The 21454-nt window shown below is 45.0% G+C and overlaps 5 protein-coding genes across 5 annotated transcripts; 3 read left to right on the top strand and 2 right to left on the bottom strand.

Moving 5' to 3' along the window:
* Positions 1–756: 756 nt before the first annotated feature.
* Positions 757–1907, bottom strand: LOC128715184 (mucin-2-like). The gene is made up of 3 exons (XM_053810067.1): positions 1850–1907; positions 964–1770; positions 757–893 (listed from the first exon to the last, which is right to left on the bottom strand). Exons 1-3 carry the CDS (start codon positions 1905–1907, stop codon positions 757–759), a joined length of 1002 nt encoding a protein of 333 aa, XP_053666042.1.
* Positions 1908–5216: 3309 nt separating this feature from the next.
* LOC128712457 (uncharacterized) lies at positions 5217–5821 on the top strand. The gene is made up of 2 exons (XM_053807350.1): positions 5217–5332; positions 5398–5821. The coding sequence occupies exons 1-2, from the start codon at positions 5217–5219 to the stop codon at positions 5819–5821; spliced, it is 540 nt and encodes a 179-aa protein (XP_053663325.1).
* Positions 5822–5943: 122 nt separating this feature from the next.
* LOC128712137 (uncharacterized) lies at positions 5944–8086 on the bottom strand. Its single transcript, XM_053807033.1, has 2 exons — positions 7995–8086; positions 5944–7906 (listed from the first exon to the last, which is right to left on the bottom strand). Exons 1-2 carry the CDS (start codon positions 8084–8086, stop codon positions 5944–5946), a joined length of 2055 nt encoding a protein of 684 aa, XP_053663008.1.
* Positions 8087–8750: 664 nt separating this feature from the next.
* LOC128711415 (hydroxymethylglutaryl-CoA lyase, mitochondrial) lies at positions 8751–9944 on the top strand. Its single transcript, XM_053806287.1, has 4 exons — positions 8751–8807; positions 8887–9159; positions 9236–9404; positions 9469–9944. Exons 1-4 carry the CDS (start codon positions 8751–8753, stop codon positions 9942–9944), a joined length of 975 nt encoding a protein of 324 aa, XP_053662262.1.
* A 4313-nt stretch (positions 9945–14257) lies between these two features.
* On the top strand, positions 14258–21378 carry LOC128710878 (centromere-associated protein E). Its single transcript, XM_053805733.1, has 17 exons — positions 14258–14439; positions 14527–14776; positions 14860–15107; positions 15175–16745; positions 16845–17304; positions 17379–17718; positions 17785–17944; positions 18012–18157; positions 18231–18519; positions 18580–18971; positions 19045–19157; positions 19224–20127; positions 20198–20400; positions 20456–20591; positions 20672–20887; positions 20965–21204; positions 21283–21378. Exons 1-17 carry the CDS (start codon positions 14258–14260, stop codon positions 21376–21378), a joined length of 5946 nt encoding a protein of 1981 aa, XP_053661708.1.
* Positions 21379–21454: the final 76 nt, after the last annotated feature.

Below are 21454 nucleotides of genomic sequence, written 5' to 3'. Positions count from 1 at the left end.
AAATAATAAGAATTCTGTTTACCGTCTGTTCTGTCGTAATCTTAAGAACACCTTCATGATAAATAATATAACCTTTATGAAAACAACACAGAAAATCTAACTGATTACATTATCTAGATTACATTGATTACAACATCTATGATATCTGGTAAATAGAAATCTCCTAAATACCATAATCCACCCATACAGCGCAAATATACTACTATTATCAACATAATTGTACTTCTTTAAAATACGAGGGAAATATTTCCCACAGTATCAAGCTTCTCTTTCTACTCACTGTACACGCGGATAGTACCCACCGTGAGTGAAGCGGACGAATTCGTGAGTGGTCCACTCACTTGTGCTTTTGAAATCTAATTAACTGTCCGTTCAAAATGTTTAAGAATTGCCATGGTACGCGATTTAAACAACAACAACATTTTTGTAGAAAAGATCCTCTGTAATAATGTTTGAGTTAATTATCGGGGTTAAACTCTATCTGTTGCTTGGCGTAACTAGTGATATAGCTACTAAATGACACTACGGAATCACTTAAGGGAGATTACCTAAAACGGGACTGCATTTAAACCAATTCTTCCATTCTAAATATACTTATCAACACATAACTTTATTAATTTCGTGTGTATGTTAGTAGCTTCATTACACATTCTTTTACTAGCTATAAACAATTTCAGAGATTTTATCGTTCGAAATAAGTGACGACGGAAAACGTCCTAGAATACTTGGTTAGGGTTTCGCTGTTTTGGACCGTATTTAGTTGAACACATTGCACAGTGATCCCAAACACACCGTACAGCTGGTATGACCTCCGTTCGTGGCGTGAGAACACGTCTGGGGCACACTCGCCATTAGTTGTGCGCAGCCTTTAGTGGTGATCGATCGGTTGTTGACTGGAATTGGTTTTGGAAAAAAACGGATTAGTAAAGCCAAGGACAACTTAACTTAAGATCCTATACTAACCATCAGTTCGTCTCACAGACAGACACGCGTACTGCGTAGTATTGGGTGGAATCGGTAAAGTGACTCCAAACGCAATCGGTGCTCCTGGAACTGGTGTTGGATGTGTCGGTGGTGTTAGAATTGGTGAACCTGTAGTAATTAATCCGGGTGGTGGAGGTGAAAAGGTGGGATGCGTCGGAGGGGTTAAGATAGGCGTGCCTGGTGTAGTACTGATAGTGGTTGTTTCAGGTTCGACAGTAGGAAGAGTCGGCGGAGTGATGGTTGTTGTATCAGGTTCTACAGTAGGAAGAGTCGGCGGAGTGATGGTTGTTGTATCAGGTTCTACAGTAGGAAGAGACGGCGGAGTGATGGTTGTTGTATCAGGTTCTACAGTAGGAAGAGTAGGTGGAGTGATCGTAGTAGTTTCAGGTTCCACAGTAGGAAGAGTCGGCGGAGTAATCGTAGTTGTTTCAGGTTCAATGGTAGGCAGAGTCGGAGGAGTAATCGTAGTTGTCTCCGGTTCAATAGTAGGCAGAGTCGGCGGAGTGATCGTAGTTGTATCAGGTTCAACCGTAGGAATAATCGGCGGAGTGACAGTGGTTGTGTCGGGTTCAACTGTAGGTACGCTTGGTGGCCACAGGGTAGTAGTTTCAGGCTCAACGGTAGGTATCGACGGTGGCATCAAGGTCGTAGTTTCGGGCCCCACAGTTGTTGTCGTTGAATCATCAGGGAATGGTAGCATTGGTCGATTTGGTCCACATTGCACAACCTCCATTAGCGCTGTATCGCAATCATCACAATGGAAACACATCAACTGCCCGTTGGAAACTGCAAACAACGAATGGATCCACTTAAAAATTGCACACTCTCATTTACTTTGACCACTGCTATTGCACTCGAAACTTACTGCCTGCGAGACAACCGACGAGATAGATTGCCCATAGTGTCCTATACATTTTACTCATACTGCACGGGACGTTTAACGATAGACACTGCTTATCCAAAACTGCGAGCTAGACAACCGTAGCAGTTAGCTTTTTAATCACAATCCACAGACGAACCCTGATCCGGGATCAGCTTTATTCGAAGGTTTTATCATACGAATCGAGATTAGCGCTGGTTGAATCAGTAATTATTTTTAAATCACATTGATTTCTATCTAGTGAATCACGCGCCTCCGATGTACGTGCACTGTTGCAATCAAGTACGTCGCATTACTAATGTATCGAGTTTGCATTTGAGATTAAAAATGTGGTTTTGATAAGTGATAAGACTTAACAGCCGATATGTTACGTCCCTCCTAACTAATCCTTACTATCTATATTCGTACAGTGTCGTTGAGGATTATAGTTTGCCTACAGACCTTGCCCACACGCGCCACATTAGATTCGTTGCGAAGTTACTGGAATGTAAATGTATACTGTAAACAAGTTTCAAGGATGTTTTTTTTTTGGTTCTCGGGCAAGTTCCACTGTTGCGTCTTTACTTTTTGAAGCATTAGAAACTTTTTTAATTACTTTGCTTCCATGAATCTACCACTTATTTCTATGAATCATCCACCTATCCGAGGCGGATGTTAGGATTTCTTAAAGATTTATCGTATCCTGATAACCAAAAAGCGTTTTTCATTTCTAAACAATAGTTCATTCAAGTTTTAAGCTTTTTCTATTTTTATTTATGACTAACGTTGCTCAAAATAAACCTCGTCATTTGTTATTTTGGTGACACTGCTTAACTTGTTCGATTCTCTCTTCTGTGAGTCTTAGGTCTTAGAGTAATAACAAAAGGTCTTGTACAATAAGGCTTATAAATGCAACAAACAAGATAAGAGAAGTTCAAACAAAAAAAGTATTCAGAAACAACAAAACTTTAAGATCTTTAAAAAAGTATTAAGTGAGTAACTTCGATAGCTGCTAGAGCCAATCAACAATTGTACAATTTATGTTTTAATCGTTCTTACAAACAAATGTCTTTTACCTCACCGGAATTGAAGGACAACCATTTCCGCTTGGCGGTAAAGCAGCGTAAAGCAAAAGCCCAACTTCCGCCGAAAGACCCCAAGGGAAAAAATAAGACCCAGAACAATATTGCATCGGTCGCTGCATCGGCCAAGGTTCAAGATCATCGTACTTTATTGCCCGCGTGATAACGCCCCGTGCTCGTGTACAAATTAACCCGAATCAGAGTACAATAACGTTCATTTATCCACTGCTAAGCCGCATTAGGGCGACTTGGGATTCCAATGTGCACGGCCGTACTCCAAAGCCTTAAGCGAACACTCGTCAACTCCAGGATGTGGTAGAAGCGACCGGAGAAAAGAGCAAGACCGAGAGCGAGAGGGACTGGTGCCGGTTAATCACCAAAGAATGCATGCCGTTGTACCAGTTGATTGAAGGGATTTGGGCAGTGCAGTGTGTATTCCAACGGCCGGGCTGCTTGGTCCATGCGTTGGTGTGATTATGCGTATGGTTGCGCATGTGGATGTTAATAACTTAATTATATGCACGGCGGTATCCACAGAGAAACGTCATTTCCTTACGGCACAGCTTAGATCCATAGCATTGGTGTGCGTGCATTTAACGGTTTGTTTAGTTCCACATTTCTCCTTCTGTTTCTCGTCCATCGGACCACACTCTGACCATTATTTCAGCGGAGGAAACGACACGACTGTTACGAACGCTCAACGTGTGCAGCATACGTTAAATAAATGTCTTAATTAAACTATCCCACGCACAATTTATTTCAATGCGTAACCTTTTCCATTACTCCTGTGAAGCTGAACAGTACCTTTTTTAAAAATATTGATGACGCTCTCTCCACGCACGTAGGTGTAATATTGCCTGACGGTTTAGTTCAACAATTTATTCATTCGTCCTAATTCTATAATTCATCCTTACTAAATATACTGACTAACAATAAATCCTCACTTAGTATATATCTTAGTATGTTACTCATATGTCTTTTGGCGCCAAATGGGTAATGAATCAAATAATGATTATCATCAGCAATTCTTAATTTATGCCGTGCTTATTTAGCCAAATCGTGCACCAGGCTTCTGTACTTTGTGCCATTAAAATGCAAGTGTTACTTGCATCTTCCGTAATCCTTCTATCCGTAACATTAAGGCCTTCAATTCTACGAAGAATCCACAGTCCCATAACAATATTCGGAGTTTTAAACAAATACATTAAATTCGTGAAGTAATGACAGGGCAATATTTTCTGTTTAATTACTTAAATGGTAACTACTACGTAAGTGTCGCCTATATAACAACGTAAGATCGTATTTATTAAGACCTTCTCGTGAAACCTCCATCTCATCTATTATCGATCGTTTGTCGACGGTCTTTGGATTGCTCCATTTGAAAAATATAATTCGCCATCGCTTCAGATTCGGCCCGCTCTCTTCGCATCGCAAACGGACGATAGACGGATCGGTATGTGTATATAAGTGATCCTGATATTAGGATTGCTCCACCAACCACTGCAACCGGGGATCCTTTCAATATTTGAAACATGCGAGACAGTGCCGCCATAGACATTCTGTGGATAAATTTAAACAATTTGGTAGATAAATACTCGTTAACCATTTGATTGGTTTTAACACACAATACATACTCTACGGATAATGTTGCTCTTATGTTTCTTTGGAAGAACTGACTGCTGCTGTTTCGGTGGTTGTTCCGGTACGTTCTTGCTGTAATTGCCGAAAAGTCGGTTGAAATGCGTAAAATCCTCCTCCTATTCCGAACACCGTAATTATCAGCAGTTCCGGGAAGCGTGATCGACCGTATCTCATTCTAAAACGACACTAAATTATTCTTTTTTGGCACAATTACTTTGCATTTTATACGGCCCACACAAACCTGCCAAGTGAGAAACAGTTTGTTTTGATGTCTTGCATAACAACAACCGGCATGAAGGAAAGGCACAAAGATCACCCACTCGGACATCGCGTTGACAGATTCTAAAGGGTTTTCCATTTTTTTGCCATTCGAAATGATGATTCAAATGATTACTTGATGATTGTATTGACCGTTTCAAATAAATTCAAGTTATCCTACGCATTCCTGAAAGACCAGAGATGAAAGAACCTCCAACGTTTCAAAATTTCTTTAATTTTTCATACATACATACATTCCTGAATGAACATCAATAACTACGAGTAGAAACCATGGCGGTAAAACTTCTAAACATATGCAATTCATTTCAATAGGCAATCAGCGTAGTTTGCCTTGACTTGTATAGCACATATCGAAGATGGTTTCAAACATTATGTACTTTATAACTTTTTCCCAAAAAATTCCAAAATTTAGAAGACATCCACTTCAAGGACTCTGGCGGAATGTTGTAATTCCATTTTACATACCTCAACCAAGCTACCAGCGTAGGTACGTGCAATCAATTTTGTTGTTAAAATTTATCATACGAATCCTTTCAATAATTCACGGCACAGTACTTTAGCGCATGAAGCAAAGACTGAAAACCCCAGAAGAACAGTAGACACGCTTAATGATGTGAAATATCCCGTTCCAGAGGAGCTCAGTTTCCTACCGGATGCAGATACTGAACTTTGTGTTGAAGCGCACAATTCACTGAAAACTTTAGCTCCGGATTCAATAGAAACAGGATCTACAACACAATGTAGCAGCAGCGATATGGAAGGATCCGACTCCGATGATAGCGATGTTACTCTCAACGACTTTGAATCCTATACTTGCTTCGAAAATGACGAAATCTCACTTTGCCGCAATGGAACACCTAAAAAGCTCATGCTGATGCGGAGACGATTGCCATCGGTTAAAAAACAGAAGTACGATTATGTCCAATCCAAGGTGAAACAATACGTCAAATCAAAAGCTTATTCTTGTAAGACGTAAAAAAAGAGGTCAGTTGTTAATCGTGGTAGTTTATTCCGTTATTATGTTTGTTATAACATCTACCATCTCTGATCGAAGTTCAAAAGAATGTGAATAAAAAGTAGTTAAATTTACGGTCACCATTAATTGTAGCGTTTCGCATCCTTCAGCACACGGACTGAGATGTCGTTGGAAAGCACGGATAAATCGGCCAAACTATCGTCAGTCATTGCGGTAATGTTGTGCGGTAGTCTACGCTCATCCCCTGTCGTTTGCTCGGCAAATTTAATACGCCCCTCGTGACGAATGACCATCGTGGGCGAATTGTTGATCAGCTTCTGCATCTTTTCACCACCCGGAATTCGTACGACATTCCTTTCGTCCAGCACATGAGCACGATTGGAGCTGATCACGCCTTTCCCAGGAAGGGAGGAGGTGTATCCTTTTAGGTTAATGCCTTGATTTTCCTTGCAACCATGGTTGCTTCCTGTGCTGAGGGCACTGTCCCGATTTTCACTGTGCAGCACATCGATGAGATTATTGTGGTGACAGTTTATCTTGGCCTGCAACGTACTTTGAGGTGTTTTTTTGATGTACGCACCAATAGGCGATACGATATGGTCAAACTTTCGTCCCATTACTTTCAAATGTGGCAAACGGCTAACCGGTTTTTTGAAGGAACCTACCGAAGCAGCCCCTCCGATGGTTGGATTCTTGGTGGCACTGTTTTTTCCCATGCTGGAAAACAATGTCTGTTTGGCTCCGACGCTGTGTCCTCCGTGGGAAATATTCAACTTCGAGCTCATGCCACTAGTAGGTGTCAGATAGGAAAAATGGGGCGTTCCGAGAGGTGTTCCTTTCTTGACATTTTTACCCAAAGGAGTATGCAACAGTGGACGAGATCCATCCTCCGAACCGGAGTTTGTACGAGATTTCGCCTTTTGATGTGTTTCCTGTTGCGCTGTTGGAATGCAATGTTTTTGGGCTTGCTGCTGTTGTTTCTTCAGTGCCAAAAGTTTCAATCCCTGCTTCATCATGAAATCCGTCTCTTCTAGTGTATCGTTGAAGCGATCAGGCATTTCATCCAGCACGGAAACTTCATCCGGGTAGTTATGGGTGGATTCTTCTTGTTTGTTGTAAACTAGCGATAGATCTGCCAAGCTTTCATCACGTTCACTCGCCATTGAATCCAGTGGAAAGGTGCTTCCAAGTGTCTCATACTCTTCCTTTTTATATTCCGTACCCTGCTGCTCATCATCTTCATTTTCACTTTCACTGCTATCCAAGACTATTACATTCTGCACATCTTGCTCCAGCGAGTCCGCCTCTCTTGTAGAGTTCTTGCTGTACAAAGACTCATCTTCCGCGTGATCATTGTTGGTGTGATTATCGGCCCCAGTTAGATCGCTCGTCAAACCAGAATCCATATCCAAAATGCTGCTGCGGGCGTAAGAATCCGTTGCGAAGGTATCTTGTGCCGTCCGGTACACATCACTACCACTGGTAGCGGAATGTATGTTTGCTGATTCCGCTACCTGTGTAGCCGAAATATACGTTTCGATGGATGAATTTTTGGAGGCTTCAGCCGGCCCGGACACTGCTGATTCCTCTAGGATTGTGGACGGTCTGAGCAAATGCATACGCTTTACGGGCGAAAGAGTGGGCAGAATTGTGTTTTCCCACAAACCGGACGGTTCGTCAATATCATCAAGCTGCGTTACGTCACCGAGTGTAATCGCTTGTTGCATAGTTGATGCAGGTGGTTTTACGGTGTCTTCCTTCATTTTAATGCTGGTGTCAAACCCATTCACCTTATCCAAAACAGCACATATTCGTTCCATCTCCTCAAAGCTAATGTCGGACGTTTTGCTAATCGAGTCCTGCTCGAGAAACGTTGAATCATTACCGGTCGATGCCTTTTCAGCTTCGGCCACCTCGCGAGATACGACATCGGAGTCTTCCGGGAGCATTCGTGCCTCGTCTCTTTTTTCTTGCATTTCCCGTCGTTTACGATCCAGCAGTGCTTTGAAACTTTCCTCCAACTCAAAAGACGACTCGGATGACGATGAGTCGGGTGTGGCCATGTTTTGAATGGAAGGATTTTGCCTACAAGAACGCGATAGAATCAATCATAGCCCATCGCTCACGGATATGATGCTCATCCGATATTTGCTGGCTGGCACTAAATACTTACTGCAAATTCCGCAAATAAATTTTCCAATCGTTTAACGTCGGCGTCCCGTAAGTAATGATCTTATCTGCTTCCTTATCACCTTGCTTGTACATTCTCTGAAAACGGCAATGCTCACTTCACCAACAGTACAAAAAGTGATTTTCACAGAACAGGTACAAAACAGCGCGTTGCTTGTTGTTGTTTGGCTAGACGGTTATTTTTGAATACCAGGCAACGTATTTTCCCACCTTGACAAAAGCGAACACTGTGAACGTTAGCGACCAAATTTTTTGACAGCTTATATCAGCTCGATTTTTTTTTCAAATCAGAGATTCTACAATAGAATTGGGGCAGTACAAGTTTAATTTTTGTTTTATGCTCAGTTTAGCAAATTAAACGATGATATAACATATGAACAACTATTGGAACAACAATTTGAAGTTATATTCTTGGCTTCCCACCGTGAGATCATTTTGAGCTCGAAACGAAAGTGCTTCATTGCCGTTAATTCCCAAGAGGCGTACAACACACGCATAAATACCATTGATACTCCAAACAACCACTTTATCGCAATTTAGAGCTTTATAATAAAATAAAAAAAAAGGTTTCGTAACCGTATTTTCGTGTTTTTTTTTTGTTTAAGGATGACATATCAAACTCTTTCACTTTTTTCTATTTGTTTACATTCACGTCAATTATCGCGAGTTGACAACAACGATCGCAAACGATCTACATTTCCGAACATTCCCTCTACTACAGTTTCTACATTCCACGAAAATGTTGCGGTTTACCCGATTTCTACCAACAATTGCCCGTAATCGCCTTTACACGACGGTAAGTTGAAATGCACCAACTCGAATATAATCATTTCGTGGGAATAATTCTTATCTTTATTGCTTACATCATTGCCCAGAATATCTCTCAGCCGGTTGCGGTGCGAATCGTGGAGGTAGGCCCACGAGATGGTTTGCAAAACGAACCTACGCTTCTTCCGGCGGCGGTCAAAATCGACCTGATCAATCAACTGTCCGAAACCGGGCTGCGTACTATCGAAGCGACCAGCTTCGTGAGCGCCAAATGGGTCCCACAGATGGGTGATAACGCGGAGGTGCTGAAGGGTATTAACAAGCTGCCCGGCATCTCCTACCCAGTGCTGACACCGAATCTTAAAGGATTCCAAGCAGCGGTAAAATATAATAAAATCCAAATACCCGATTAACTGTGATAGCAAACTTAAATAACCGCGAACTATTTCCCCGCAGATAAAAGCAGGTGCTGAGGAAGTAGCCGTTTTTGGCGCAGCATCAGAAAGCTTCTCTCGGAAAAATGTCAACTGCTCGGTGGACGAAAGCATCGCTCGATTTCAGGACGTAATGGATGCAGCCAAGAAGGCAAACGTGAAAGTGCGCGGATACGTTTCAACGGTTGTCGGTAAGTTGGGATTAGAGCTAGGGTTTGCACTCGCATATGAATCAACTCATAAATTTCCCGGTAGGTTGTCCATATGAAGGCAAAATTAAGCCCTCGGCAGTAGTCCGCGTTGTGGAAAAGCTGATCGAGATGGGATGCTATGAAATTTCACTTGGCGATACGATTGGTGTTGGTACACCGGGATCCTTCACCGATATGTTGCGCGAAGTGACAAAGATCGCACCGGTTAAGATGCTAGCGGTTCATTGCCATGATACGTACGGGCAAGCGTTACCCAACATACTGACATCACTGGACTTTGGCATCGGTGTCGTCGATGCGTCCGTTTCGGGGCTGGGTGGTTGCCCGTACGCTAGAGGTGCTTCGGGAAATGCCGCCACGGAAGATGTGGTGTACATGCTGCACGGTCTTGGCATCGACACGGGCATCGATCTGCCAAAGCTGGTGAACGTTGGAAAGTTCATTTGCGAAAAACTTCAACGCCAGTCCGAATCGAAGGTCAACCGAGCGATGAGGAAAACTAACCCGAACGCATGCTAGGTGCAGGTTTACGGCACACAAGTTTTAAAAACATTCATCAGGGGTAAACGTGCATTTACTAGTGTAAGCTATTTTAAAAGTCATCCATTTGATGGATCTGCATTCTGTTAGGATCAAAAGCTGTGCCGAATTAAATTTTAATCTGTTTGTTACATACATTGAATTTTCAGCAATTGCAAATTAAAATGAAAATAAATAAAAAAACAATAACAGTAAACGATCAAAACATAGCTTAATAAATAGTGACACATAAAATTCGGACTAACGTTCATGACGTCCATAGCGGTTAAAACTAGCCGAGTCTGCGCAGTGATCGCCGTACACGGGATATGCCACCTGAGCCGTGGTTCGGTTGTCGGTGTTCGTCGTGCTTAAATTTAGTTGAGTATCGGTACCGCATCAGGCTACGCCGCGCGCTATACACTGTGCAGATCGAAAACGAGTCCGCAGCCGCGCGTTCCCACCCATCATCCATTGCGCTCCACTCCCTCTTGCCCAGTTCGAAGCATAGGAAACGTTCCCCGAGCGACTTGAAAACAGTATGCAATTAACGGCAGCGATCGGAAGGAGAGAACACGAAAGAAATCGACGAGAGCAAAAGTGGCCAACAGTTTAGTAGCTGAGCCTATCGATCATCTACAGCAGCGCAAACCGAAAACCGAACCGAGTGGATTGAATGTCCGAACGATTGCAGCGAAAAAGGATACCCCAACACGTCTTTCGTATTTCGAAATTTCGGTTCGAAAACATTGCAGCATAATTCTTGTGCAAAGTTCGCAGATGATCGGCATATTCCATTAGTGGTGGATTTTGAAAAAAAAAAAAACGACGGTACCGTAGCCAGCGGTTACACACCCAGTACACCCCAGTGCGAAAAAAAAATAGGGGAGCTTAGTTTATTTTTGCCCGCATTATGACTCGTTACTGTTGCTGAGCAGAAGAATATCCAATAGGAAGAATAGAGCGTTTCGTTGCGAAAATGGCCGCGTCGAGGCAATAGTGTAAAAGCAGAAGCAGAGTGAAATTTTATGTGAAAAGATAACGCAGATCGTGCAAGCCTTTAAGGTGCGAAAATTGTTTTGTGGAAATTGAAATGCGTGCCCGTAAATCTGCTGCTACGTTATTATCGTGCTGAAGCAACCCGTGCGGGCTAGTGAGAGTGAGAGAAAAGCTGGAGCTATATTTATAGAGGTGATAAAAAGATTCCAGAAATTAATCATTACTTATTGTGTCTTTGCTGCGGAAGATCAGTGACTGAGCAAATGGCGGGCGCTTCCTGTGGGTGATCTTCAATGGGGATGGGTAAATCATTCGCTGGTAGTGCAAAGTGAACCAATTTTCCTTTGTCAGACATTGACGGTAAGGGTAGGATTTCGGCGTTGAGAGTTTTGCTGCCCTGCTGTGTGCTTGTTGGTTTGTGCCAGAGAGTGCCACAGAGTTGCTCCGTGTCCAACACACACCACAGTCAAACGTAAACGTGCGTTGTGAGCGGGATCTTCTTCGTTTCCTTGCAGAAGATCATCAGATGAAGTAAATTATGTGAATGTGGAAGAAGCCAACCTCCAATCCGCAGTGCGGTGTAAGAGAGAAAGTCGGCGGAAGATATTTTTAAATCATAGGCATACCATTACCATCCATGCAAACGAGGCGGATCGGGCAGAGCGGGTTGGGGGCAGTGAATTCAGTGGCGTATCGTACGGCCTGCTCTCATCCGTATTGTACGTTACGCAATCCAAGGCGAGCGCGTCGATGGCCTCGATGTATGTGTGATGTACCAAAAACCCGATGAAGTTTGCTTATTAAAACAATCACAGTGATCCTGGTCGTGGAAAGTTGTCTCTCTTCACTCGCGATTGCTTTCACGAGTGAAAATATCTAGCCAAGCGTCTCCGCGCCGACTCCTACCCCCAGAGCACGCTAGCCAACCAGAAGGAAGCCTGTTCGAATGGGAGCAATACATTGCGGCACACTAATGGTAGCGGCGTTGATAGAAACCTGTTAGTGGAACCGACCCGCTAGAATAAACTAGGGCAGGCTGGAAAATGGGGACAAACTGTTGGAACATCTGTTGCGTTATGGGAGGCCAATGTCAGTTCTACACATGAGGAGCAAACATTTTATTGCTTGCGAACACGTGCAAGATCTTCGCTGTTCTTGGAATGTGTTGGAAATTAACATCGCATTTGGGGTGCGGTTGTTGATGGTTTGCTATTCCGCAGAGCAATTATAAGTTTTTTTTTTCATTATTTTTGTTTGACAAAATGGTGGTGATCATTAAAAGAGTATTGCTTGTTGCAAGTTGACCAGCTTTTGGCGACAAAGAGTACTAAAAAAAAGTCTGTTAGTACAACACTCCTCATCTTCAAAGATCATGCTCAGAATGAAAGATGGTTTCTCATTCTGTTTTGAGGCCTGAAACAAAACCAGAGAGCGTGAATTTACAGATGTAGCTGTTATTATGACTGTCTCAGGCCATTGAATTCGACCAGTATCAGTCAGAGCGGTAATAAGAGCTAGCGGATGTGCATTTACCTCTGGGTTCAATAAATGGTGCATGGTAATTTCAAACATCTACACCGTTGCACAATGGATCCATACCCAAAAAGCGACACAAAGCCGGCAATGGCGTGGTTCGATCAAGCTCTTTGTCGCTTTTTGTTACTGCGTGCACCTCACTCACTAACTCTCGCTGACCACCGACTGAGGTGGGAAGGACCGAGGATGGAAAACGTTGGTAAGCCTTTTTTTCTATTTTTAAAAGCCCGATCACGGTTGACGTTTGCGAAAGATGTTGCTTCTGACAGCCGTCACATCGTCACGTGTGCGGTAGATGGAACGCAGATTCCCAAGCTCGTTGAAGGTGTACTGTGTGGCGCAGCTTTGTGCCAGTACATGCGTACTTATCGGTAAAAAAAGCATGTTCTGGTGATGGAAATAAAATAATTATTATTCACAGGGAGCTTTTACGTAACTAAATGTTTGAATAAATTTATAATATCTCGTCGTGAAGCGGTGCGTTGGACGCTTCTATTCGCAGATACGAAAACTAATGGAGACGCATGGTGTCTTGTGGGTAGTGAATTGTAATGGAACGCTATTACTCCAAGGGGTAGTTGATTCAATTAGTGTCATGCCTTGTTTTTCAACATGACACATATTTAGAGAAGAGTCACGATTAAAACACAATTGTAATGACAAAAGGCACAACAACAATATTTGTATTATTTACAATTTGCAAACTTTTCTTCTTGGTAGTAGAAAAATATTTTGCTTTTTGACTAGGAAACCAGTGGACGGTAAAGTACAAATTCTGCTTTGAATCGCCCGGTAGTGTATTGGTTGCGGTGCCAGGCTTCATACAACAGGACCGTCCCAAAATTGTATCCGGATGAATCCACTACCTACGGTTAAATAAAGGCCAAGAAAGTCAAAAATGGTGCAGATTGTGTTGTACCAATAGATAAGAATGTAAAACTCCTAAGTATTCAGTTTAAAGGTAATTCAAGTCACCCAAAGCAAACCATTGGCCGGTGTATTGGTAGCGGCCCCGGACCTTCACACGACCGAACCGGTCCAAAATTCCTTCCGGACCAATCCTCCGAACACAGGACTGACTGTCCGGTTACTTGATAAAATAAGTCTAGTGAGCCAGAAATGGCAGACATGACCTAGCAGGTCGTTACGCCAAGAACAAGAAGAATGCTAACCATTGGCCATAGTAAGCTAATGATTGAATAAAGTTGGAGACCAATAAACTAGAATAACCTATTTCAGTGATATAAATTTTGCAAAGTTGAATAAGATTTAAAACAGATGGACTGCAAACAATAGAGCAGTAGTACAAGTACTTAATGCTACAACTACCAAATCAGTTAATTTGACTGGAACGCTTCATTTTCATCACATTAATTTTTGAGGTTTAACAATTCTACAATAGTTGAGGCTTTAATGGACGAACACAGAAACAACCCCACTGATCATATGATCAATCAATTCGTTCCGCAAGCGCTCAGTCAGCAGCATAGACGATTAAAAATAGTGTACAATTTAGTGCACAAGGTCCCGCCAAAACACGTGGGTGTGGCGTCGTCGATGACTATTTATAGCCTGGCGCTAAGACGATATGTTTGTAATCAAACGCGCACCCACACTAGCTGTCCTGTCGTACGGCGATGCGTGCCGATCACTATCGACATGTAACAAGGGAAACTTACTTTTGCTTTTCCTTCTTCCCTTTTTTTCACACTTTTCACGCTTCACAAATGCCATACCACGCCCACAGCATTGAGATATAAATTGAATGAGACATCACCATGTCGCACCTTTTTCCAAGTGCCAAGGGTGATCAGTTATGTCCGCTTGGCTTCCATCCGCAAGTACGCTGGCCGACGCGATGTAAGCGCTGCTTTCGGGACTACAAAGAACACGGCAACAAACGTAATGGGGATGATATAGCCGCTTCCACGCCGGTTCTTCCGGGCTCAACCCAATCACGGTTAGTAGATACGGCGTGTTCGGTCTACGGGAATGGAGCATTCGACAATTAAATTCTTAACCTCTCTCTCATTCTGCGCGTTGGTAGTAATCGTGATAGTGGCAGCAGCACCACACTGGACAAACCGGTCCGAAGCTGGACATCTACACAGAATCTGCTCAGTCCCAGCAGTGGCGGTAATAATGGTGGTAGTGCTCAAAACTTTCAGCAACGTCCAGCGTCGTGGGCCTCGACGCCAGACCTGGACAACATTCTGCAGTCGGTGAAGGCCGATTTTACGGTCAACTTGCCGCTCCCAAGACGGCGACATACGACAACATTCGACAATGTTAGTAATGTGCCCATAACCGGTGGTTATAGCTGTAGAATTATCTATACGTTCTAGAGGTATACTGTCTGAGTCTCCTTTCACACTTCCAGCTAGACGAGGTTAACTCGACAACAGTCACCATCAAAAGGCCACCATTGCCGCCCATTCTGAAGGTGGAAAATGTCAAAAAGGAGGACAAGGCCGAGCTACTGAAACGTGAAGATAGTCTAGCGGACATTGTGATTGAGAAGGGTGACTCGTTAGCAGAGCGTGTGCGTAAGTTAAATCTAATAAAGCGACAGGGCAGCACAGAGCGCGAAACGAGCAAAGAGCGAACGGTTCCTCCGAAGCAGGAAAAGTAAGCAGCGGAATGATTTGGTCGGGCGACATGATGTTGATACGGTTTCGTTTTCCTTTACCAACAGAGATGAGGCCCCAGTCGTAACAGCGAAAGTTGTGCTGAAACCTGCCAAAACGGAACCAGAAACGGTTGAGAAAGTCGAACGACGAAGACGTAGGCCCATTCCAGACACACCCGATTCCAGTGTCATCACTCCCTCCTCTTCAACAGCCGCAACAAACGCCTCAAAGGTAACCTCCAGCAGTGCCAAGCCAACGGTAACGTTTGCTAGCACACCACAGCCATCACACACATCCGCTACATCCGGCGCACAGACTTCTAAGGAGTCCCATGGAAGTGATGCGAGCGGTACAGCGAAAACCGTCGTTCGCCGGCGGCGCACCGAAGATTCGTCTACACCAACGTCGGCTACCACTTCTACGCCTTCTGCTGGACCATCATCGTCGTCGTCGTCGTCGTCGACGAAAATATTATTAACCCAGTCGACCCCATCCATAACTTCCTTCCAGCCGAAGAGTGTACGGCCGACAAGCGAGCCCCAAATACCCAGTTCCAGTAGTGATGACGTTAAATTTCTCATATCGATTAAAGACAAAAAAGCAAAAGCGGACGATGATCTGCACTCGATCACGACCGAAACGACCGAAACTACGGAAGCAACCATTGTGGACCATACCGACATTCGAGAATTGCAGGAGGAGAACGAGAGTTTACGCCGCGAGCTGGAAACGGTTAAGGCGAGGGCTGAAAGAGCCGAACGGGACAAGAGTGACATTCTGCTCAGGCGGCTCGCTTCGATCGACACCGTGTCGAATAAGACGGCAGCATCCGAAGCGTTGAAGCTGCAGCAGAAGGTAAACGAGCAGAAGCAGTTGCTAGACGACCTGCAGGACGAGAAAAAGTTCCTCACTACCAAACTGAAGGAGATGTCGGCGGACATGAACGTTCGCGGTAGCCGATTCCTTGAGGAGCAGCTGCGCCAGAAGCTGGAACAGGCGGAAACGTTCTGCGAAGAGCTGATGGATGAGAATGAGGAACTTCGGCGCGAACTGCTCAACAAGGACACGGAGATGGAAGAAATGCACGACAACTTCCGCGAGGAACAGGCGGATGAGTATGCATCGCTGAAGAAAGAGCTCGACCAGACCACAAAGAACTGTCGGATACTGTCGTTTAAGTTGAAGAAATCGGACCGCCGCATCGAGCAGCTAGAGTCGGAGAAGGCCGCCCTAGGAGCAAGTGGTGATCTGGCAGCCAAGATAAAACATCTCGAAGACGAGCTGAAGGTGTCGAATGAGGTGGCACGACGTTTGCAGTCGGAACTGGAGAACGCTGGGTCCGGCTCAACGCCCACGTCACCGACCAAGAAAACACCGAGCCTTGGTAACATTGGTAAATCAACATCGGCCGATAGTAAGATTTCGCGCGCTTCATTAACACGCGGCGGTTCACAGGAAGATCCGGCACAGTTGCTGCGAGATCTGCAGGATTCGCTCGAACGAGAGGCGGATCTTCGCGAGCAGCTTAAGTATGCCGAGGAAGAGGCGGAAAATCTGCGCCGCAAATCGTCACGCGTTGAAGACGAGAACGACTCGCTCGTGATGCAACTCAAGAAGATGGCATCGAAGGCGAAAAGTAAGTAATTTGGGTTAATGTTTTGTAACAACTGTAGTTCGCATTAAAACGCACTATTACATTATTATTATATTATTATTAAACGCACTCTCATTACAGCTAAGAGCAGCATCTTTACGAAAACAAGAAAACTGAGTCCGGCACCTACATCACGCTCCAGCACGGACAATGCTCCAGTCGAGAAGGATGAAGGCATATCCGACGAGGAGGATCCCGCAGAGATACGCTTACAGCTGGAACTGAACGAGCAGGAAATGGCCGTTCTGCGGCGCAAGATGGAGGAGCTGGAGCACGAGAACAAACACGCCCGGGAGCAGATCAAGGATCTGCAGGAAAACCTCGCCTCAAAAACGAAGGAGTTGGGCCGAAAACTACCAACATCGCTTGGCAGCAAGGCAGGCGTGAAGGATCCGTTGGAAGAAAAGAAAATCACGGTCATGGAGGACGAGATTAGCGAGCTGCGGAAAAAGCTCATCGAAAAGGATCGAGAATTTGAGCGGTTGCAGGCTGAGATGGCACTGGCAAAGTCCAAGGGTGGCAAATCGTTGTCTAAATCGAAGTACGTTTATTAGACGGCGGCACTATTTTTACGATCGTTGTCGATAATGATGGTGAGTCTTTTGTCGTTTGCAGATCACTTGATGCACTCACCGAGCACCAAGCGCAGGACTTGAGGCGGCAGCTGCAGGTGATCGAGCAGGAAGCGACGGTATTGCGAGCTAAAACGCAAAGCCTCGAGCAAGACAATGAGAAGTATCAGGCGGAGATCAAGAAGCTGCAGACCGTACAGAAGCCAACCGGAACACTGTCGGCGGCGGATAAGAAAAAGCTAACCGATTCCATCGATCAGCTGGAGAAGGACAAACATGATCTGGAGGTGCGCTTGAAACGAGTTGTACAAGAGGCTCCCGCCCAACTACCCGCACGGCTATCAAAGAGCCCGACCGATATGCACACAAAGTTACAACTAAAGGTAAGAGATAGGAAGTTCAATCTTCTTTAATGACAATTGTCTAACAAATTTCATTCCTTTCGCCAGAAAATGGTTGAAGAATGTGAAATGGAAATCGATGAGTTGCGGGCTTTGGTTGGTAAAGCAGGGGCCATGAACCTTACCGCACTGGAAAAGGAAAAGAAGCAACTCGAGACAGAACTGGCCGAGACAAAGCAACAGCGGGAGAAACTAACGACGGAACTAAGTAATTGCCCCATAGCTAACTGAAAAATGAACATTAGCTATAAATTTGGGATTTTTTCCACTTACAGCCACGCTTAAAAAAGAAACTCTCGAACAGCAAACTTCAAAGCTGAACGAAGCACAGCGTACGGTGGAAAAATTAGAAGATGAAAACAGAAAGCAGAATGAGAAGATTAAAACGCTCGAAGATAAAATCACCAAAATTAATTCTACAGTAAGTATAGAAGGTGGCGAAACTGATTAAAGGATGACATCTTAGTATATAATTTTCCCGTACGCCACTGTAGATGAAAGCTGCGGAGTCTAGCAGATCTTTGCTCGAGGTACAACTCAAAACGGAAAAGGAGAAACACACTACCGTTGAGCGAGATCTTGAAAAGCTACGCAAGGAAAAGACCAAGCTGGACAATCGCATCAGTGATCTGGAGAAGGAACTTCAGCTTTCGAAGAAAAATGCCGAGCTCATAAAAGAAAGTTTGGAGCGGGAGATTTCCGCGTTGAAGAGTAAATCCGCCACCGGTGTGGAAGACAGCGAATCGACGAAGATTTTGCAGGATCTTAAAAAACAAAATGAAGGTAGGAGATTAACGCAACAACTGTGAAATGTACTATTCTAATCATATTTTACGGTGTCAGAATTAACGGCGGAGATCCATCAGCAGAGTAGAAAGTTTGAAGAGTTGCTGCAAAAACACGAAACCATGGAGGAGGACCATCTAGTCACGAAGGCGCAGCTGGCATCGGAGCGTGAAAAGACGCAGGAAGTCGACAAGCTGAAGAACAAGTTACTCCAGGCGGAAGCGATCGAGTCGAGGCTCGTAAAGGAAAACACTAACATGAGTCGTCGGTTGGTGGAGGTGCAGAAGAAGCTGACGGTCGCTGAAACTAACAACGATAACCGGTACGCCGGTATAGAGTTGGAGAAGAATCGTTTGAAAACGGCACTGGAGGACAAACAGCATGATTATGAAAAACTGACCAAAGAAAGCGAGATGAATGCATATCAAGTGAATCAGCTGAAAAAAGACGTAAGTGGTATGGCGGGTGGATAAATGCACCATAAATGATCGAAACTCTTTATTTTGTTACGTCTAATTCCAGAACGAAGATCTGCGTGGAAAACTGGATGACTATGAACGCATTAACAAGGCTCAGCGTACGCTAAGCGAACACAACGCTCATTTGGAGGAGGAGTTGAAGAGTATCTACAAGAAGTGAGTTTGAGAATAATGCTGCAATTTGATGCCGTTTAATGTACATTTTCCCCATCCAATTCACAGATTAGAAGCGTCGGAACTGAACGTAAAATCCGAAGTAGCTGCGACCCGTTTGCGGTACGAGCAACAGGTGACAAACTTGCACAACGAGCTGACGGCTATGCAGCGACAGTGCGAGCGGTTTAAGCGCGATCGTGATACCTTCAAGCAGTTGGTAGAGGCAGCTCAAAAGCAGATTGGAGATATGAAGGCAAACCGGCGCAGTCTTGCGTCCGTCACCAGCAGCAGCGGAGATGATGACGACAAGACGAAAATAGTAGCACTGGAGCAACAGATCGGCTGTCTCGAGGATGAACTCAGCGAGGCCCGACTCGAGGCCAGCAAGGTGCGCACGGAGCTGGTGTCGGAGCTGAGCGCGTCCGAGATCAAGATATCCGAGATGCAATCGAAGATTAACGAGCTGGAAGAGGAGAAGATTATGGGAAGCGGAAAGTCGAAGGTACCCGGTACGAAGACACGGCTGGAGCTATCCTGGCAAAAGGAGCGCGAAGAGCTGCAGCGGTTAGTGCAGGAAACGTCCACGCTAGCCCGGGATCTTCGCCAAACACTATACGAGGTGGAGCGTGAACGGGACAAGGAGAAGCTCGAATCGAAGCGCAAGATCGAACAAATCAAAAAGACAACCGAGGAAGAGATCGAAGAGGGTCGCCGAAAGGTGACCGAATTGCAAAGCGATCTGCTCGAGCTGCGTGACGCGCATGCGAAGCTGCGTACAGCAAACGAAAAGCTACGCCGAGATCGCGATCGCTACGAACGGGAGCGGCTCGACGCCACACGAAAGAGGCTCGAAGCGGAGGGTGATCGACGAATAGGAGCGCTGCTGCAAACGGTGGATGAGCTGGTGAAGCTGGCCCCGGAACTGCAGAAGGTTGCTGCAAAAGATTCCCACACGACAAGCACTGGAAAGGTAGCGCATGCCAAAGATTGCACCCTTTTTCTGTTGGTTGATCAACAATTCCTTCGCCAACTCTTTACAGACCATCACTGCTAATGCACCCATTCCAACACCGCCAATGCGTCACAAGAGTCCATCGCCGGGACCCGGAGGTTCACAGCCACAGCAGTCGATTTCTACAGTATTAGCTAGGCTGGCCGATGCATCCGAAGATCTGCGACGCTACCAGCGTATGTGCGATGAGGAAAAAGACAGAGAACGAGCACGCCGTGGAGGAATGCGACGGTAAGCGGTGTTCAATTCTGAAGAGTCCACCTTATTACCGATGTGTTGTTTACAGGGCTGCATCCCAGGAAAATGATGCAATGCACGAAAACTCACCGGGACGGCCGGTGCTCCGGGTGAACCGAAACGGTGGCAGCCTGCACAGAAAGAGTCTTTCACTGGATCAATCCATGCAGGCTGAACAGCAGGGGGTAAGGCATTGATTTGTTTCAACTACAAGCTTCATGCATCTCTGACCCTTGTGTGTCTGATTTCTGTCCCCAAACTTTAGCTTATCTGGAGAGAAGGTGACGATAGTATGTCGTCACTGCAATCGATCGACTCCGACTACGGCATGATGCGCCGTGATTCCAGCCTTGACTCGCGCCTATCGACCGGATCGACCCAAAGTGATATGCCGCGGATGCGAAAGAAGAAGCGTGGCCTTATGGGTAAACTGCGCAGCTTAAGCCTTACCCGAAGCAAGGGAACCGAAAGCGACTACTCCGTAAGTATTCCGTACTAACGAGTTACCCTAAACCGTAATGATCAAACATGTTGGTTTTGTGTTTTTCCACCTCGCAGCATCAAGGATCAGATTCCGATCTCAGCCTGGCTGGCGATATTCGGTCGAGTAAAACCAACCTTAAGGGAAAGATATCCGGAATGTTCCGTCGGGCCGGATCTTCCTCACGCACCAACAGCGCTGAAGGTATCGATCGCGAAATTCAACGTCCAGTTGCTATCCAGACGCTCGGCAATGGTCCTACACCAGTAGCTGGACCACCACGGCCAGTTTCTGCTAGCACACCGCATTTAGCTAGAGTAAGTTAAATAGACCCATCGGGAAGATTCAACCGGAAATGATTACTTCATATCTCTCTCTCTCTCTTTTTCGAATAGGCTGCAAAACCGCCCACACCGTCGATGGCCTCTACGCAAAGAAAACGGCTAAGTGCAAATCTTCCTCCCACGGGACAATCGTCGGGTGGAGGATAGTAGTGAGGCTCCGCTGTTGGAGGCGTAAATTTTAAATTGTTTCTAGATATAACTTCAGTTCGAATCATTGTCGATC

The sequence above is a fragment of the Anopheles marshallii genome, chromosome 3 (assembly GCF_943734725.1).
Source record: "Anopheles marshallii chromosome 3, idAnoMarsDA_429_01, whole genome shotgun sequence".
Lineage (NCBI taxonomy): Eukaryota > Metazoa > Arthropoda > Insecta > Diptera > Culicidae > Anopheles > Anopheles marshallii.
Note: the sequence above shows the minus strand (reverse complement) of the source record. Positions and strands in the feature narration are given on the sequence as shown.

Excerpts from the sequence above, each read along its gene's own strand:
- LOC128712137 (XM_053807033.1), bottom strand. The coding sequence starts at position 8,086 with ATGTACAAGCAAGGTGATAAGGAAGCAGATAAGATCATTACTTACGGG. Across the intron at positions 7,907-7,994 it reads ATTTATTTGCGGAATTTGCA|GCAAAATCCTTCCATTCAAA; the intron begins GTAAGTATTTAG and ends GCGTTCTTGTAG.
- LOC128715184 (XM_053810067.1), bottom strand. The coding sequence starts at position 1,907 with ATGAGTAAAATGTATAGGACACTATGGGCAATCTATCTCGTCGGTTGT. Across the intron at positions 1,771-1,849 it reads CGTCGGTTGTCTCGCAGGCA|TTTCCAACGGGCAGTTGATG; the intron begins GTAAGTTTCGAG and ends CGTTGTTTGCAG. Across the intron at positions 894-963 it reads GTCTGTGAGACGAACTGATG|TCAACAACCGATCGATCACC; the intron begins GTTAGTATAGGA and ends AACCAATTCCAG.
- LOC128711415 (XM_053806287.1), top strand. The coding sequence starts at position 8,751 with ATGTTGCGGTTTACCCGATTTCTACCAACAATTGCCCGTAATCGCCTT. Across the intron at positions 8,808-8,886 it reads GTAATCGCCTTTACACGACG|AATATCTCTCAGCCGGTTGC; the intron begins GTAAGTTGAAAT and ends ATCATTGCCCAG. Across the intron at positions 9,160-9,235 it reads TTAAAGGATTCCAAGCAGCG|ATAAAAGCAGGTGCTGAGGA; the intron begins GTAAAATATAAT and ends ATTTCCCCGCAG.
- LOC128712457 (XM_053807350.1), top strand. The coding sequence starts at position 5,217 with ATGTACTTTATAACTTTTTCCCAAAAAATTCCAAAATTTAGAAGACAT. Across the intron at positions 5,333-5,397 it reads CAACCAAGCTACCAGCGTAG|TACTTTAGCGCATGAAGCAA; the intron begins GTACGTGCAATC and ends TTCACGGCACAG.
- LOC128710878 (XM_053805733.1), top strand. The coding sequence starts at position 14,258 with ATGTCGCACCTTTTTCCAAGTGCCAAGGGTGATCAGTTATGTCCGCTT. Across the intron at positions 17,945-18,011 it reads GAAACTAACGACGGAACTAA|CCACGCTTAAAAAAGAAACT; the intron begins GTAATTGCCCCA and ends TTCCACTTACAG. Across the intron at positions 18,972-19,044 it reads TGAATCAGCTGAAAAAAGAC|AACGAAGATCTGCGTGGAAA; the intron begins GTAAGTGGTATG and ends GTCTAATTCCAG.